This window comes from Atractosteus spatula, chromosome 10 (assembly GCF_055471065.1).
Source record: "Atractosteus spatula isolate fAtrSpa1 chromosome 10, fAtrSpa1.hap1, whole genome shotgun sequence".
Classification (NCBI taxonomy): domain Eukaryota; kingdom Metazoa; phylum Chordata; class Actinopteri; order Semionotiformes; family Lepisosteidae; genus Atractosteus; species Atractosteus spatula.
In genome coordinates, this window is record NC_142715.1 from 28943619 (window position 1) to 28963121 (window position 19503).

Below are 19503 nucleotides of genomic sequence, written 5' to 3' on the forward strand. Positions count from 1 at the left end.
GTGGTGTATTATAAAGTGTGTTAAAAATGTAGCTAGTTTGTTTTCATACCTTAGATTATAATAAAACCTCACCAATTAACACCAACAGGTCTTTTCTTGAAGTCTGCTAGCTTCAAAGTTTATGGTTTGGCTTTTGTGTATAATGATAGTGAACTGCATTGGAAATGTAGGAAAGTAAGCATTAATAAGCAGGAAAATTAAACCAAGAAACACCTAAAGTACTGGACTATATTGCAGATAAACTACCGATCTACCTTTTAAGCCTGTACAGCCTGCAGAACTCCAGCTTTAATTGATTGGACTCAACAGCCTAAGTTTTAAGGTTATCCTTACAAGTGTGGAAAAGCATGGGCGTAATGTTGCAGCCTTCACTGTTGTTTTGGAAGTTGTTTTTTCCAGCTGTACATGAACATTTCTGTCTTGAGTCTTTCTTAACAATATGGTGTAAACAGTGTCTGGTTTCTACTGTGATCATTATTTCATTACTGAAGTAGCCTTTTGATATTTGCACAGTATTTTTTTTGCTATGGCTGTTTTCATATTCGTAGTTTTCTTCTGTTAAAACTTAAAATCTCTCGCATTAAATTGGCTACAAATGCAAGAATTCAACCAGATATTCTTACTTGTAAAATGTCTACTGTTGCATTGCAGTTAGTTAATGTAGTTAGTCCATAGTCAGCAATCTAAACTTTATTGTTAAGCTTTAATGATTGATGTTGTGCCAGTAACCTTTAGAAATACTATAGTACTTCACAAATGCTTTGTGTGTTTGGAAATCTTTTGAGTAAAAGCCTTATAGAAATAGGTTTAGTTTTTACAGGACATCACAAAGAAATAGGATGGTATAATTCTTATAATTGCTTAGTGATTGTATTTGGAAGATTATGGACTACAAAGACCTCAGGGATGCCAGTGGATCATTGTGCTATTTGGAATTATTCCAAAAATCAAGTGTCCTCTTTGCTGTAGTATCTTTAGTATTATTTATTTAGTATTAATAAAGAATAGATTTATTAAAGTCGTGCGATGTGTAAGCGGGATATGTAAAATAATGTAAAATAAAGTTTTTTTATTATTGTTATAGAGAAACATGATCAGATTTTACCTGGTTCAGAAAAAAGACGATTAAAATCTGTAATCTTTCTACTTGTATGTCATCGGACATTAACGAGTACAACCCCCCTCTCTGCCGGAGTGCTGGCTGTGACGAATTAAACCGGTTTCACAGGTATTTTCAAAGTAGAAAGTACAGTGTTAACTAGTAGCTAGGCTCCTCAATGAAATCGCTTTAACATTGCTAATGTGGTGGTGTAACAGTCCGGGCGTGGCAAGCTTCCAATGTCAACTCGACTCGATTGGAAGACAATGAACGTATTTTAGCCCTAAATGAATTAATAGCAAGCATGGTTTACATAAAAGACATTTTTTCCAAGAAAGTTTATAACAATACGATCTATAGTTGAAATCTGAGCCTAAATATAAAGGAAAAGCATTTTCAGAGAGCAATCACGCTGTGTTTATGTAGAAAAAGCGATTAGGTTTATGAGCAATCTCATTACCTATTCGCTTAAAACACTATATAAAATAAAGTTTATTTAAAGATGAATGATAAGTGTCGCAGTTTAAATAATTTTCGTAGTAGGGCTTTGACAGATTCCAAGTGCATTTTCGCAATTTACGTTGCATTGTCCAATGTGCTGTTGTAATACAGTTTAGAATACAGTAAGTCTAAACTGTATCAGCTTTATTTATGGGTTGCAATTTAGAAAAAGTCAAAAACCGTACTCAAAATGCAATTTAGAGCTTCCTGGGAAGAGGAGACACCCAAATTATAATGTAACATGCCACTGTTTGTGCATGAACAAAGTTATACTGCAATTTTCCTTAGATACATGATTAAAAAAATAAATTTTTTGAATCCCCGGCGAAACACATTCCATAAGAATCAGCGCTTTTGTACAGTATATCGCCTTTAAACACATATATTTAAATACGCGTTTACGATTTAAATCAAAACGCGATTCAAATCAATATAAATGTTTATTTTGTAATGCATAGGTGACTATTCATTGTTATCAAAAAGACTTAAATTTGATCATGTTGTGATATTTAGAAATATAAATTTGTTTGGTGCGAGTGAGGTTTTATTTAATCTCTGACCAAGGGAAACGTTTCATTTTTTCAAAGAAATGTTTGTTAAAAAATAAAGTCATAGCTCCATGGGATTAAATCACAGACCGTGTGACATGGGAGTCAGGAAACTAACCCTCAGCACCACCAGCGCAGTCACATGCTGAGGGCTGAAAAAGCACTACAGAAACATTATCGACAGACAACGTACAGATTTGATAAAGCTATAAAATAATGTAATTAGGCACAGAACAAGTTTACAGCACAGTACAATAATAAATGCTGACCATGACTTTAGAAGCATAAATTACCTTACACTCAATTTAAACACAAGCTGTCTTTAGCCCTCTAAGCTGGTTCATACAGAAATGTAGAGAACCAGGCTCAGAACACACAGCTTCATTAGCGAATACATATGCAGGACAACTGGAGAAGATGTTTTACAGAGGATGGATTTTTAGAAACATCCCATCAGTGACATCACTGAAGTCAACTCCTAGGTAACTGTCGTGTGGATAGTTTCACAAGAATCAGACAAAGGTTTAAGCATCGCTTTTTCTAGATAAAACTGCAAAAAAAAACAACCCATAATGTACTTCTTTGCGGCTCTGTTTGCCCAAATCATATATTCACAACGTGAAATTAGAAAATAATATTACGTAACCAAAATCCGCAATATGGAAACAGAACCTGTGTAATTGTTGACAGACGATGTACTCGTAACATTTTTACAAGACGAACTACAATATTTAAAAAATGACTTGTATGTACTTGATATCTCTAATCAATCCACTGCACTGCATTAAAACAAAACGAAAACTAGAACGCCCTGGGCATACCGTTTCGCGCTTCTTATCAGTTGCTCAAAAGTAATTTGACCGTATGAAATGCATAATATAAACCTAGAAACATATACGTGAGCAGTATTTACGTAGTATCGGTGTCAAGACATACCTCTCAAATACTGTAAATCAAGTTAAAAATATCTCAAGACCGATTCTGGTCATAATGAAACCATGTTTCGTGTATGTTTTCTTTAAAGTACCGAGACCAGCCATATACTGTATGTTTATGTTCCAAAATTAATATCGTTTATGGCCTTCAGACGCGTTGCAGTTTGCTCCTATTCTTTTTATGCTCAGCTACTAAGATTTCCCTTCAGTGGTAAAATTCCATATGAATATTCAATACTACAACGGGCACAGTAAAGACGTTTACTGTAAATCTTTCTACGACCGACCAACGGACCACGAGTGCCCCTGTCGGTCAACCAATCACGTACCGCAGTACCCCGCGTCATCTTGCATCACGATGCGCGACGCCGTAACCAATTACCTCCGGTACGTGTCTGTACCGCGCACTTTGAATGGCTGCATCTGTATGTATACAGCAGTCCCCCAGTGTTCCAGATGGTGCGTAATTGCGCATCAATCAAAACCCCGAGTGCCAGAAAAGAATAATTAGCTCACTGATATGTTTATGGACAGGTTGTGAAAATTTGTGAAAAAAGGTGTTCTGTGTTATATGATATGTGATATGGACACAAGAATATTCGTGCGTGGAATAAAAAGACAAACTGAAAGCTGTGAGAACATTCACAATGTACTTTATACACAGAGCAATTGTATATACAAAGCAATTGTTTCATAAAAACGCTACAGGCGTGCCAAAATCGTTTATGAACTTCAAGCTAACTTTACCCCGGTCAAAGTGATGAAGACACAGACATTCAATGAAAACGAATTTGATTCACTTAAGGCTCCGCTCTTTTGTTGTGATGTGATTTTAATTAATGTTAGCTGTGATTAGGTGTCGTTTTTGTCTCTTTTAACTTAAGAGTTAAAGAGTTTAAGAGTCTGCTCCTTTCTTCCTGGTATAGAAATAACATGTTCCATCTTTGTTTACAACCACCACTATAAATTATTTGTTCAGCTCTAACGCCTGTCTGCGTTGACAAGGCATCTCAAAATGACATATTAAATAAGAACACGATCCTTCCGGTTACCATTCCTGTGGTTGGAGCGTTGTTTCGCCCTTTTTCGTTCTTCTACAATATTTACAGACAGGGCTTTATCACTGGAGTTGTACAGAAGAAGTGTGCATCGGTCCATGAAAATCATCAGTACTGCTATTGTTCTATGCGTAGTTTAACCGAGAGCACTTAAAAGATGCAAAAAGCTTTGAAAGAAAACAGAATTGAAAGACAGTAGAGTAAGGAGGTAAAAAAGCACTCCCCCGTCGAGGAATTAACCACCGTCGCCCGTGTGACTGGATATAAAAATAACTGATTCGTTTTTGCCCAGTCTCTGGAAGCTTCAATGCGATTATTTTTCCTTCCTTATTTCTTCATTCCCATGAATTTACTCTGTAGTAGAGGAAACACGAAAGTGGGAAATTGCAGGCATTCTCAGTAAGCACACACCACTGGGGATGTAGCTCAGTGGTAGAGTGCATGCTTTGCATGTATGAGGTCCCGGGTTCAATCCCTGGCGTCTCCAAGTCCTTTATATTATTGTGCTCACATCGCAATCTTCTGTTGAGTGAGAACTCTTTGTCGGTGTTCATAGAGAGCCAGGTTTACACAATTAAGTTCAGTCACACACGAAGTGCTACAGTGTTCCTCTGCTGTTTTAAATGTACCTCCAAAGCATTTAGTTCTGTTAACTACAACAAATGATTTGAATTAATTTAACGTCATATTCAGGAAATCCAGAGAACGTCTCCACACTTGTCGTGGTTGTTAAAGAGATCACCTGTTAAATCTCACCCGGGATTACTTGAGAAATCATTCAGCGAGCGAGTCCTCCCTCCGGACTCCGCACTAAACTGAAAGCTGTGCGAATTCCTCACTGCGTGTCCTGTACTGTTACAGGTGCTCTCGTGTAGATGTGGAGCACAGCCATAAGGACACTTTGAACTTTTTCCATATGTGAAGGAAAATTCAAAAGAGCATGAAAAGTATGGATTGTATAAAATATCCATGGTACAACTCGAGAAAAAACTGAAGGACTAAACAACGACTTTTGATGATTACAAGAGATTCAAGAAACACAACCGTCCGCACACGGGCTTGGATCCTGAACGCTTAAGTTAAGACAAAGCGAAGGAAACGAACTGTAAATTCTCTTCACGTCTTACAGTTTGTGAAATAAAACAATTTCTTACTTTCTTAATAATTTCTTACTGCTGACAGGCGATTTATTACATTTTAACAAAATCACAATTACAAACATTTTGGGTTAAACTGTTATTCACACACTCTAACGAAGATAAACGTTAGTGTCTTCCGGTGTGTGAGCCCATTTCTAATAAGAATAAAAAATAAGTTATATAAATTGAATTGTTCTACTTTTTATACTTACATAGTCTTATTAATATTTCAGTTAAATATTTTCTTCTGTAGTAATACTAGTCTCGATTCACAATTTTTGGACATGGTGCATCTTAAATAATTTTGTTATTCATTTCGGTTTTGGAAAATCGCGCCCAGAAGCTACCAAAACTGGTAATGTTCACAAGATGTGTAATGCAATAGCAGCCTTCTGGGTGGAAAACAAAAAGTATTTCTTGGTATGAATCCTAGCTCATTTACAGGCGGCATTCTAGGACTTCTCGCTTCAGAAATCCTGTCAACCCATTGTACGTTTCTACTCCATCAATATCAGCAGTGTTATCACTACCAAACGCTAAGAATAGATCCTGGCAATACAAGATCTTCGTTGGAAAATTGTTTATTTTATTTTTAAAAAATATTTTCAATACCATCCAAAAAGTCAAGTTTCGATTGCATGCAACTGAAGAGATCTCTCTTCAATGGAAGTTATAAGTACATCCAAAACACGTTTCTTGTGGATCAAGAAGAGGATCATTATGAGGCTCAAAACATGCCTGTTGTCACGGACGTCCAAAGGGACTAACCGTGGGGAGCAGGAGAGCAGAAAAAGACCCATATGCGTAGCGGCGAGACGGGAAAAAGGCCCGGGCTCATAGTGCAAAGAGTTCAGGAATGCCGTATAGAAACCTATGCCCTCAGGGAGCGGACGTGGGGCGCCCTGGTGCTAGGCGGGTCTCAGGACATCCGAACGTCAGTGCTGAGCGAGGACAGAGTGCAAGACCCGGAAATATATAGCCCAAGGGAAAGAGAGGGACAGGAAGGACAGCAGGCCGGAAACTAGGGACAGGACAGAGAAGGACAGAGAAGGAGCGCCCTCTGGCTGCAGAGGGCGTGACACCTGTCTCTTCATTTTTTGAGGAAGAATTGATAATTATTGAGGTGTAATCATTGGTTCAAAACCCAAATCATCTGCTATTGCTGTTGTTTCTTTGATAGTTTCTTCAAATCCTTCAATTGATCTTCGATATTGAGGGATAATATCATACAAGTTGTGGTTTTATTTTAATCACCAATTTTATTAAAATTTCACCTTCTTTTACAGATGTCTTGCATGTATCACAAGATATAATAGTCCCCTTGCGTCCTCAGGTAAAATGTTTTAAAAAGTACAACAAAAGTACAATATACTGAACAGCATTTATGCTTACATGTATATTAAAATGAAGGTACATATACCAAGATATTAAAATACAATTGTACAGATTTGTGAAGTTTTCCACCAAATCTGCAGTGTAATTTTGAAGTATTATAGCTAAGAATGCAAGGTGAGTATGAAGATCAAATTCAATGAGTGAAAATGATTTTCTTGGAAGTTGCCGATGTTGGTCATTATTGATCATTCCAGGTGATATTGACTTAGGTACTCAAATGTTTACTTGTTGTAGCTTGATATGTGCAAACACTCACATTTCTTTCAAATATGAAGATGTTTTACTGTATCTAGTGCTCTGTACTGGTCAATCTGGGTGCTATAAAATACCTATGGTTTGAGGTGCAGTATAAAGTGAATATTGGGGTGTCTCTAGTGCTGTGGGATGCTGCGTTTTAAATTGAGCAGCTCCTGAAGGCAGGACAAGGAGTCTTAGATAGATAGATGCAATTTCTTTTCATGGGATCAGTAAAGTATCTATCTTAACCTTTTGATTTGAAGGGAATGTAAATAACAGCCAGGTTGTCTCTTTGGTAGTGTTGTATCTGGCTCTGTCAACAGTGCCTTTTGCTCCTTGTGTGGATAAAATCATACTTATGAATTGATCACAAACATTTAGGCATTCTCTCCTTCTGGGGTTGATTTTATCATTGTGAGTGGCCAAAGGTTCCTTATATATTTAATTAAAAGTCTTTAATTGTACAAAATTAAGAAATTACAAATGAATGACAAAATGGTTTTAAAAAGTTTATTTTTAAAAAGAAAACGTTAAGAAAATGTCTATACATTTCTGCACATCAGAAATGTTACATTCAGAATTCTATATCAATTAATAGTTTTATTTCAGAAACATATCATATTGTACAAGAAAAGAGACTGAATGGAATAGGGAACTTTAAGGTCTCCCTGTTTTAAAACACAAACTGCAGGTCCTGTAGACAAAGTCAATGAGGACAGTGACTCACTGGTCAGAGCTCTCAGGTGACAGACAGTGTCAGTGTGGAAGCAGTGGAGTGAAGTGGACTCAGGTCACAGACAGTCTCAGAGCTCAGAACTGTTGTAAGACTGTGTGACTCTGTTGGTGAAGCTCTTCTGTGTCTAGACCTGCTGGAGGAGGTTCTCCCAGACAGCTCTGTCAGTCTCACAGCGCCCATCCTCTCCCTGAGAGTCATCCCCAACATCATCGTAGTCAGTCCTATCAGGGGCAGGGGCTCCTTCTTCAGAGGGCAGTGTGGGCAGGACCCTGTCCACTCCAGGGCCAGGCTGGAGGACACCTGACAGAGAGACAGACTCATGATTTGTCAAATGAGCCAGTTATTGAAATAATATTGTTACATATTAGGATTATGAAAATTGTGAATATCAAAAATGACTGAGTAGATAAATTAAAAAATAAATTAATCATAACCCCCAACTTTTAAAGATTTTGCCAAGAATATACCCAAGCATTTGGTATAGTTAAAGGCACATAAGAGATTTGTTCTTTGGAACAGCTTTATTGAAAAAAGTAATAGTTCAGACAATTAGTTAAATATTTGTTAACAACACTACACACAACATAAACATACAACACGCAATTACAAATTTGCTAACAAGGTGTTTTAGACACCTACATCCTAAACACCCAGAAAATCCTCAAACTGCTACCAAGTATTCAGCTTTTACAGAACACCTACATAAAAGAAAGAGATAAACCAAACCTTCAAAACCAAAGACATTACAACCTACAGTTAAATCTCTTTCTTTGTGAACCCAATTGCTACAAAATGAATGGGAACCTATCTCCCTGTTCTAAAGATGCTCCCACTAGCCAGGAGAGGCACTCTTTAACTAAGGGATTCTCTAAAGAAGAAATAAAAGTTTCTAAAAACAACAGAAAGGCAAGCTCTCTTTATGAGGTTCAAAGACTAAACTCCAGTCTGGTCTTTCCAGTTGATCTGGACAAGTAGTAGAAGCAAGAAGTAGCTCTCGCCTTCTATCATTGACAGTTGATTGACAATCATTTACCCAGAACTTTATGGTTGCTTTGATCTCTGAATCTCACACCTCAGCATCTCAGCAAACATCTCCTTGCTTTGCAGCCCCTAGCCATGTACTGTAATTGGAATTGGAATTGATGACATTACCCAGGTGTACCTAGATTTTTTAAAACACTTACATAGTCACAATAGTGTAGTGAATGGGGGTTTTAATTTTCTGTAACAATCAGAAATTATAGCAGTATATTTTGAGAGTACTTGTAGACTTTTAGGAACTAATCAAACATAATAATCTATAGTCTCACACATGTATTCTAACCAGACAATATACAATTTATTGATATAATCATAATTTGCATAACAAACAATAAGCATAATAGAACATACTGTATCTGAGAAGTACTCTGCTTTGATATCAATGACTATTAGTGGGCTAACAGTTATAGTATACAGAATAGATGTTACAATATTGTACTCAAAAGCGTTTAACAGGTTTTTTTAATTAAATTGTATCTTTTTGGAAGAATTGATGATTCAGTGTAGAATTCACTTATACTTATGAAGTATCAATGCTCTAAAACCACAGTGAGGAAGACCTAGTAATTTCTGAGCCTAGTAATTCTCTCTGCAGTCAGAGAACAGAATTCCTGGTCTTGGGGAATCTAAAGCTTTGTTCTGCCCAGACCTCATTCCCTCATCATTAATCAGCTGTTGATCAATTTAAATCAATTTAAATCTGATTGGCTAGGTGTGTCAGTAGGTGGGTTTCAGTGACACTGTGATCTTTGGGATCTAACTTTGTACAATTCAGGTCACTCAGTCTTTATTGGCTGTTATTGATCCTTGTAGGACATGATAGAGTGAAGCTACTGCTACTGCAAAATGCCTGATTCCCCCCTGTCTTGGATGACAGTGCAACAGAGATGGATTACTGGAGGTTATCTTTCCCATCCCTGAAATACCTAACCCACACTGAGCCCCCTGGCTGTACTTTTACCTGAAGTGGGGTCTTCCTCACTGCTGAACACATCACTGTACCCAGAGGGTGTCTCAGACTGGCCTGTCAGAGACCTCTTCTCTTCTAGGTAGTGTTTATTTGAAGATATGAAATTAGGTTGAGACTAATTTCTAATGACAAAGGCTACTGTGGGCTGGTACAGGGGGTACTCCTTAGTCTTATTTATAATAACTCACCTGACACAGTGTCTGGATTCTGGGGCACAGTGATGGCATCATCATAGTACTCAGGGGCCTCTTCTTTCACAGAGGACATCAGCTTTCCTAAAGCACACAGAGCACAGCTTCACTGTCACACATCAGCACACTGAGTTATCTAGAGCACAGGACTGCTGGAGCTCATCAGAACACACTGATTAACTGAACATCACACAGGATCTAAAACTCCAGGCTCTAAGTACAGGAGATCAGGGGGAACCTGTTTTCCAGTCCTATTCACAACTGTAATAAATGTAAAACAATTCCTAGATTTTCAAATAAGATGTTGAAGGAAAACAGGGCAGAGAAAGTTTGGCTGTATTTGGACAGAGAGGGTGGTGATGTGAACCCTATGAGATACTGAAGAGGAGCCGGACACTGTCAGCAGTGACCCAGACTGAGTGATCAGGGCTGAGATCACAGAGAGAGAGTCAGATTCATGTAACTGGTGCAGAATAGTACAGACTCCGTATTCAGAGGCTGAGATCCAAGAAAGAGTAGAGAAATTCAGACTCTTTGGGAGTCCAGACTGGAGTTTAGTCTTTGAACCTCATAAAGAGAGCTTGCCTTTCTGTTGTTTTTAGAAACTTTTATTTCTTTTTTATATAATCCCTTAGTTAAAAAGTGCCTCTCCTGGCTAGTGGGAGCATCTTTAGAACAGGGAGATAGGTTCCCATTTATTTTGTAGCAATTGGGTTCACAAAGAGAGAGATTTAACTGTAGGTTGTAATGTCTTTGGTTTAGAAGGTTTGGTTTATCTCTTTCTTTTATGTAGGTGTTCTGTAAAAGCTGAATACTTGGTAGCAGTTTGAGGATTTTCTGGGTGTTTAGGATGTAGGTGTCTAAAACACCTTGTTAGCAAATTTGTAATTGCGTGCTGTATGTTTATGTTGTGTGTATTGGTGCAGAGTTTCCCCATGTGATTGGACTGAAATAACCCACCTGACAAGGCATCTGGACTCTGAGGTACAGTTGCAGCATCATCATAGTACTCTGGGATCTCTTCTTTCAGAGAGGTTATCGAGTCTCCTGAACCACACAGAGAGACAGAGAATTTACACTTCAGGACTCAGACTTACTTTGACCATAGAGCTGCAAAGTAATTGGAAAGTGTGATTTTAAATGTTTAGTGGTGTATAGTTAAGCCAAAACTCTAGGGTCGCTAATTTATCTGATCTGAAAGGCAGTTTTTACAGCATGCTTTTCCGCAGTCTCCTTTTCTATCAAAACCAATGAGAGCAGCACCCTGTTTACCGCCCCAGTATTGACCAGGTCTAGTTTTGCTGAGATAAGGCTAGTGTGAGGCAACACTGAAAAACAGACTTTATAAAGTATCAAACACGTGTGGTTATATTTATATAATTCAGGATTTCCTGCTCAAGTTCTCTAAATGTCATCCTGGTTTGAGGTGAGAGTGAGTACTGGACTGAAGATCCCCCACTACCACACTGAGTCCCGTGACTCCATCTCCACTCACCTGGTACTGGGTCTCCCTCACTGTCCTCCACATCATCGTATCCAGAGGGCAGCTCGTCAGAGAAGAATCTCCCTGTGAACAGGAGGACAGATCACTAATACCTGCAGTCAGACAGCAGTCTCACTGTCCTCTACTGGGAGATAAGCCAGGGTGTGAACAGTAACACAGAGTTTGTGTTTATAAGTCAGATCAGGAACTGTGAACTGTGGTGTCAGTTACTTTGACACCAGTTGAGAAAAAAAAAACCTACAGTCAGTCAGCACTGTCTCTTACTGGGAGAGAGGCCAGGTTGTCAACAGAAACACAGAGTTTATGATGCTTTTCTTCACTTACTTTGACAGCAGTTGAGAAAGAAAACTCTACAGATTTAAAACCAGTATGGTGAGATTTTCTACAAGTGTTAAGTCCTCAGATCTTCCTCAGAAGATGGAGACTAATCACTCCTGAAAACTCTCTCCACTCACCTCTCCTGGGGGCGCTGTAGGTTCCCTCTCTGGCCAGTTTGTACTCTATTTCCTCGTAAACAGCATCATGATATGGTGAGAGTGCTCTCTTAGATAGGGCTGTGTGAAAAAATAGACACTCAGGGTTAACATGCAGGGAGAGGAGTACAAGATCAAACATTGACTACTAAACCTTCTTTGGACATTACAGCACATAAATGTTATGCTTCTGGATTTGCAAATTTCCTGATATCTCCATCTGTAATTGTTGATAATCTTTTTTAAACTTTAAATGGTTTTCTCTACCAGGTCTCTACCAGGGCACAGCCGGTGCCCCTCAAGGCTGTGTGCTCAGCCCACTGCTTTACTCCCTGTTCACCCACGACTGTACTGCTAAGTTCAGCAGAAACACCATCACCAAGTATGCTGACGATACCACAGTTGTGGGCCTGATCACTGACAACGATGAGACTGCCTACAGGGAGGAGATAAAACAACTCGCAGACTGGTGCCGAGCCAACAACCTATGTCTCAACATCAGCAAAACCAAAGAGCTGATTGTTGACTTCAGAAGACAAGGAAAAGTTCACTCCCCCATCTACATAGAAGGGTCTGCGGTGGAGATGGTGAATAACTTCAAATTCCTAGGCGTTCACATCTCTAAGGACCTTACATGGACACTGAACACCTCCAGTCTCATCAAGAAGGCACAACAGCGGCTGTACTTCCTGAGAAGGATGAAGAAAATACACCTACACCCACTGATCCTTACCAACTTCTACAGATATACGGTGGAGAGCATACTGACCACCTGCATCACAGTCTGGTACGGCAACTGCACCGCATCCGACCGTAAGGCACTACAGCGGGTGGTCAAAACTGCCCAACACATCATCGGCAGTGCCTTACCATCCATCCAGGAAATATACAACACCAGGAGTCTGAAAAAAGCCACCAAAATTATGTCTGACCCCACTCACCCCGGTCATAACTTGTTTGTTCCCCTACCATCTGGCAGAAGGTTCCGGTCACTCCAGTCGCACACAACTAGACTCCAAAATAGCTTCTTCCCCAGAGCTGTCAAGTTGGTGACGCCCCCACTCCCTTCCACCTTATTATGATCTCTCCTAACATCCTCCTGTACCCACAACCACTGTACTCCTACACCACCACACACACATGTAAGCCAAAATTGTACTGTCCCCTCGATAGCCCAGTAAAATTGTAACCGGCATAATAATATTCAATATTAATTAACCATACTACTTTTAACCACACTATTTTTTTGCACTGTTCCAAGAATTACCTTGCACTGTTTTTGTCCTGTTAAATTTTCTCTGCGGAATTTTGCACAGTTTTCGATTACTTGATTACATGTTATTTATGTTATGTTATTACATGTTACTATTATTGCTATTGTGTAACTGTCTTATTGTGTAACTGTCTATTGTCTCATCTTCTGTCCTATTTATATACTGCACCTGAGTGACTAATGAGAAACACTTTTCATTATACTATGCACCTGTGTAAGTTTAATGACAATAAAGTTGAATTGAATTGAATTGAATTATTCCTCAAGGTAATTATGTAAATATAAGTTCCATGTGAGTGACAGAACTGACCACTAGAGGTCACTATGTGGATGGAGAGTTCCCTCCCTACCTTTCCTCAGATTCCTGTTCTGGATCAGCTGCCCCACTAACAGGGCCAGCACCACGAAGAGCAGAGCCCCCAGCAGCAGGAGGACCAGGGGCGAGGCAGACAGGCCTCCCAGTGGCTGTGTCTGGGGTGTTGTCCTGGTTCTGCCTGAGAGAGGGGGAGACAATGGATGAACAGGGATCAGGAGAGGTGCTCCTGGGCTCATATACACTTCCACACATGTCCTGTTCTCCTCCTGTTCCGATATGTGGCTCTCATGGCTTCAGGGTGAACCCAAGATCAATGAAGAACAGTTAAGGATTCCCAATCTAACCAATCAGGACTGTCACTAAATCAGTGAGGAAAGAGAGGACACTAGCACAAGATCTACACTGGAAATCTGAAAACACTGATCTTCACTCTGAGAGAGGAGAGGAGACACTACAACAACACTGGGAATCTGAAGAGACACTGATCTTCACACTCAAGGAGGAGAGGAGACACTACAGCTACACTGGGAATCTGAAGAGACACTGATCTTCACCATGAGAGAGGAGAGGAGACACTACAACAACACTGGGAATCTGAAGAGACACTGATCTTCACACTCAAGGAGGAGAGGAGACACTACAGCTACACTGGGAATCTGAAGAGACACTGATCTTCACTCTGAGAGAGGAGAGGAGACACTACAACAACACTGGGAATCTGAAGAGACACTGATCTTCACACTCAAGGTGGAGAGGAGACACTACAACAACACTGGGAATCTGAAGAGACACTGATCTTCACCCTGAGGGAGGAGAGGAGACACTACAGCTACACTGGGAATCTGAAGAGACAGAAAGACAGGAGTTATCAATGACAAGGAAGATTTCTGTTCACCTGTAGCTGTTGCTGGACTGGCTGTTGTCTCTGACAAACCTGTAAAAGAGATAGGAGAACTGTCATTATTTTGTCTTTGGTTTTAAAGCAAGTTGAATCCAGAGTGGTCTTAATAAAAAAAAAATCTTTACATTTGTTCCTTGAGGTCAAATCTAGGATTGCTGGATGAATGGTGTCTTGTTCAGAATTAAAGCCTAGTGCTGTTCACACACACATGGCTTTAAAACATCCAAATCTTGTGACTGATGATCTTAGTTGGATTAGTTAGATAGATATTAAGCAGTGATAGAGTATGGGTGACATCAGTCTAACTTCTCCATTGATCTGCTACCTTGTTTATCTACAGTTCTAAGACTCTCCTCACCTGTACAGGTAACCCCTGCATCCTCCTTGTGTCGACAGTCGCTCTGATTCAGTCCAGAGTGACAGCAGTCCCACAGGTGAAGTTCACTGCCTGTGCAGTTCACCTCGTCCAGCCAGATGGCGCCGTTTCCTGGTCCGAATGAGGCCTCTATTGCTGCACTCACTGCGTCCCCACAGCCCAGCTGTCTGCAGACCACCTGGGCATCCTGCAGGTCCCAGGAGTCGTCACAGACTGTCCCCCAGAAGCCCTCATACCGCAGCTCCACCCGGCCAGAGCAGTTAGTGCCTCCAACCAGGCGCAGAGCCAATGGGACTGAAAGACAACAGTGAGGTTACTGAGTGTCATTAGATCTGTGACTGTAGATGAGAGCAGAGAGGTTACTGAGTGTCTTCAGCTCAGTGACTGTAATAGAGGTTAGTGAGGTATTGAGTGGCTCTAGAAGAGAGCTGTATGGTTACTGTTCCTCAGCTCAGGGCTGCAGTGTCTCTGACTGTTTTACACACTGAACTCACCTGGGCAGTGCTGCTGAGGCTGCTCTTCCTGAGGGGCTGGAGTGCTTCTGTCAGCTTCTTTTCTAGGACCTTCAAAGATTAATAATAATTATTTAATTTTATACATGTTTGGATATAAATTACTAAGAATTCAGTTTAAAGCTTTTGTCTGTTCTAAATATGGCAAAACACTAATTTACAGAGCATTACTCTTCCCTCTGTACCTGAGCAGGTGATGTTAGCCACTTCTCGGTCTGTGCAGTCATTCTGACCCCAGGGGGAGGAGGGACACTGCCACAGGGTGGAGTCGTGTTTGCAACAGGAGACAAAGTCCAGCCATCTGGGATCAGGGCTCAGCCTGGAGTTTATCTCACTGATGGTGCCCTTGTCTCCACAGCCCAGCTGTTTACAGATCACTGTGGCTGTGGAGTCAGTCATGCCGTTCTGACACACACTGCCCCAGGTGCCATTGTAGTAAACCTCTGCCTGTCCTGAACAGCCTGCAGACAGTCTCAGGAGAGTGTGATCTGTCAGGATAGCAGGGAAAGTCAAAGGAAACAAACCCTGACAAGACAGCCCAACGTTTCATTCTGAACTGGTAAGAAACAACCAGCAAACAATGTGAACAGCAACCAGTCTCATTTCCCGTACTAATCCAGTTATAACTGACTCACGTAATGAAACAAGGACAGCTGTACAATAACACAGTTGACATGAAGATGACTGTGTGGTTCTGTTCATTCAGAACCTGGACAGTGCATCACACAGAGCTTTAAAATCCCATTACATGATCAGGTTCTGACCCAAAATGTAATTCTGATCAGCTTGGCTATTCAGCAGCAGCACAACTAAGAGACTGAGGCATGAAAGTAGAATTTATCTTGAGTTTCTTTCTCTCTTTATTTATTTTTGCTGGGATGTGAATATGTGCATTCACAACTGTATCATAAATATAAATATTTATTTTAAAATTAATTCTGCATCCAGCTCAGTCTTTTCCTCAACAAGATGTATTTAAGCACTCCAGATGCAAACCATATCCACAACGTGGAATTTAAGAATATGGATTATTTTACTTAACTAACTTACTGAACACAAGATTCTCACATCCTCACAAGTCAAACATATCTAGGCACTCTAGATGCAAGCCATATCCACAATGTGGGATTAAATTATCTGAATCATTGTAATTTTAATTATCTCCCCTACCTGAACACAGGATTCTCACATCCTCCTTGTGTCCACAGTCGTGCTGTCCCCACCATGCTGAGGGACACTCCCCCAGGGACGACTCATTCCCCAGACAGCCCACCTCGTCCAGCCAGATGGGACCAGTTCCCTGGCTAAAGGAGGCCGGCACTGGGGCACTGAGGGCCGTCCCACACTGGAGCTGCCTGCACACCACCTGAGAGTCTGCCAGGTCCCAGGAGTCATCGCAGACTGTCCCCCAGGAGCCATTGTGATAAACCTCCAGCCTCCCAGCACAATCATCTCCTCTCCCAACCAGCCTAAGGGATAGCTGATCTAGGACCAGAAAATTAGAGGTCAGGGGTCAGAGATCAGGAGTTCTAAGAGATCACCATGACCTCCTGTTACAAGTTGGCCCACTAGGCACAGCAGATACAGTTCAAGTACAGTGTTTCTTGACTTTTGATTAATTTAATATATACACTTATTGTAACAGATTGTTCATAAGCAGTATATATGTATATATATATTATATTATTTATATATATTTAATATTTACAGTAAGTTTAACATATTCCACATTGTTCATAAACAGTATACCAGATAAGTTATTTTTTCTGACCCACTGTTGGGCATAGAGACAATAGCTCCACCAGTGTCAAATTGCAGTATTCAGATAGATGTGTTTGCTGTAGATCCCAAAGACCCGAGTGTGTTTGTGACACACAGAAAAAACTGCACACACACAGCTGTTGCCTCACTGACTGACCTGGGATTCCGCTGAGCAACAGAGACATCAACACACACTGAGAGCCCTGGAGATACAGAACAGGGGCTAATTCATACCTGGTGTTTTGGAAGAGGGAAGAGCTGAAGAAAGGAAGTCTGTGAAACAAACAGAGAGAGAGAAATCAGACTGTTAACCTTGTGTGAGAGGAGCAATTTAACACCAGAAATGAAACTACAAATAAAACAGCACTGATGTGATTAAGAAAGTCCTCATTCTCTCTTTACCTGCTCCAGGTGAATCTCTGGTCATATTTGAGTCTGTAAAAGAGAAGAAAAGAGCTCATTTCTGTCCACGGGAGCGATGTTTCACCAGTGGAATGTCAGCTGTGTGTGGGGCTCAACTGCACATAACATCTGTAAACTTTGACTTTCTGAGACTCACTTTCTTTTCAGGCTCCTGTTTAATTGGGCTCTATTAATTAAACTAATTAAGCAGGTCAGATGTTAATTACAGGATACTGTTACGATCTGTCCCAGCAACGGATGAGGCAGAAGTAGGCGTAGCCCCTATCCATCTGTTTACCTATCAGTTTTCCTATTTCACCACCACACCCCCGTCTCATCCTACTTAAACACCTGTCTTTCCCTACCTCGTTGCTCAGTATTGGTTTTCCTTTCGAGCTTCCTGGTTGCGCTACTCCTACTTCTACCTTGTGTTTGTCTTGGCTTTCGGTTTACGGTTTTTTCCCTTTTGACTACGGCTTTTCGGATCACGGCTTGGCTTCGTTACTTACGCTCTGTTTCGGATCACTGGCTACCCCTGGACTATCGGATTGCTCTACTGTCTACGATTTCGGATCACGCTTTGGCTTCGGTAACTCATTCCCTTTGGATCTCTGGCTTCCTCTGGACTCTCGGCTCACTCCTTCGACTACAGCTTGCTTTTGGATCACGGCTAGGCTTTGTCAGCTCCCGCAAGTGGGTTCACTCGCTGGTTTCGGTCCCTCTACCGAATCCTTAACAGATACTGAGGTACAGAACTTTCTTTAATCTTTTAGAGCATTGATATCAACATAAATATAAAACTGAGCTTTAGTCCTCAGTGTATTTGTGCATCTATCCATCAGAAAGAAAATAATAACCTAATAACACCTTGAGGGAATATTTGAGATAGATATGACATGTTAAAAACACACTCACGTTTTAAGGAATATGTGTTTTCATCTTTGCATCTCTTACATAACTGGGAGTGTGTAACAGAGCAGATATTCAATCATGAAAACAGTGTGCTTCTGTGTGTAAGCAGAGGGAGTGTCACTGTGTTTTAAATACACGATTCTCACCAGAGCAGATGACTCCTGCGTCCTGTCCATGAGAGCACCCTGCTCTCCCCCACGAAGAGACAGCACAGTGTGAGAGACGACTCTCATTGCCCTTGCACTCAAACACATCAGCCCATACTGGTCCACTGCCCTGTCCAAACCTGGCCTGTCCTGGTGCTGCTACAGCCTCCCCACAGCCCAGCTGCTGGCAGAGAACACTGGCATCTCTCAGATCCCAGTACAGGTCACACACTGTCCCCCAGTCCTTGAAGAGCCACTGTAACTCCACTCGGCCAGAGCAGGAATCAGAGCCGTTCGCCAGCCTGAACCCTGTGTATCCTGCAGATAGGAGAGAACTTCACCAGCATGACACCATAGCAGGCCACAAGAAAAACAACAAATTAAAGTACCAATACAGTGAAAAAAAAACTATAAGATCCAGCACATAGTGAGTGAGAAACCAATAGCAGGCATAGAATAAGGACAGATATTGTGATGCCATAAGGGATTGTTTCCTCAAAGGGTGCTACTTTCCCTGGGGACTCATTTTTCCAAGTTTTCCCCATACGTAAGATAACGATGTGCAGCTCATAGGAGACAATTAGCACCCTGCTCTAGGCCACATAAAACCAGGAAGGACTTGCAGAAGACAGAAAAATTCCCCAATAATTGCCTAAGCCTGGCACATATTGAAATAAAGTATTAATAAACCGTCCCCAAGATGAAGGTTTTCACTTATATTTTCATCTCTACAATTCCAGTCTTAGGCCTGAAGAATAGCGTTGATATTTCTGTAACAGTCCTTGCCATCACACTGGCTGTTTACCTTACTTTTCCTAGCTTCATTGGTGAGGAGCTTTGTTACAATTGAAAAATCTACCTACTACCTGCTAACTGTACTTTTTTCCCACACAGTCTGAGGGCTGAAGGGTAGGCTGCTGCTATTAAAACAGGCTTTGGCACAGCCTAGGCTGATTCGTTTTCCCAGCCTCAAGACTGAAGGGCAGTTTTCGCCATTGCACAGGCTGTAGATACACGTTTCACAAGACAGCCCAGGCAGAAAGCACCACCCCCTCAGTTCTTACACTGAACCACCTG

At 40.9% G+C, this 19503-nt stretch overlaps 1 protein-coding gene and 1 non-coding gene across 2 annotated transcripts in view; one reads left to right on the plus strand and one right to left on the minus strand.

Moving 5' to 3' along the window:
- Positions 1 to 4556: 4556 nt before the first annotated feature.
- trnaa-ugc (transfer RNA alanine (anticodon UGC)) lies at positions 4557 to 4628 on the plus strand. The gene has a single exon. It is a non-coding gene; the product is annotated as a tRNA-Ala (tRNA).
- A 3144-nt stretch (positions 4629 to 7772) lies between these two features.
- LOC148827801 (scavenger receptor cysteine-rich type 1 protein M130-like) overlaps positions 7773 to 19503 on the minus strand; it is a 446693-nt gene continuing 434962 nt past the window's right edge. The window contains exons 16-25 of the mRNA XM_088926381.1: positions 18545 to 18744; positions 16608 to 16690; positions 16376 to 16509; positions 15391 to 15693; positions 14930 to 14987; positions 14676 to 14860; positions 13451 to 13594; positions 11346 to 11417; positions 10811 to 10897; positions 7773 to 7948 (exon numbers count right to left, since the gene is read on the minus strand). Coding sequence (XP_088782507.1) covers positions 7773 to 7948; positions 10811 to 10897; positions 11346 to 11417; positions 13451 to 13594; positions 14676 to 14860; positions 14930 to 14987; positions 15391 to 15693; positions 16376 to 16509; positions 16608 to 16690; positions 18545 to 18744 — 1442 coding nt within the window. The remainder of the gene's footprint in view (positions 7949 to 10810; positions 10898 to 11345; positions 11418 to 13450; positions 13595 to 14675; positions 14861 to 14929; positions 14988 to 15390; positions 15694 to 16375; positions 16510 to 16607; positions 16691 to 18544; positions 18745 to 19503) is intronic.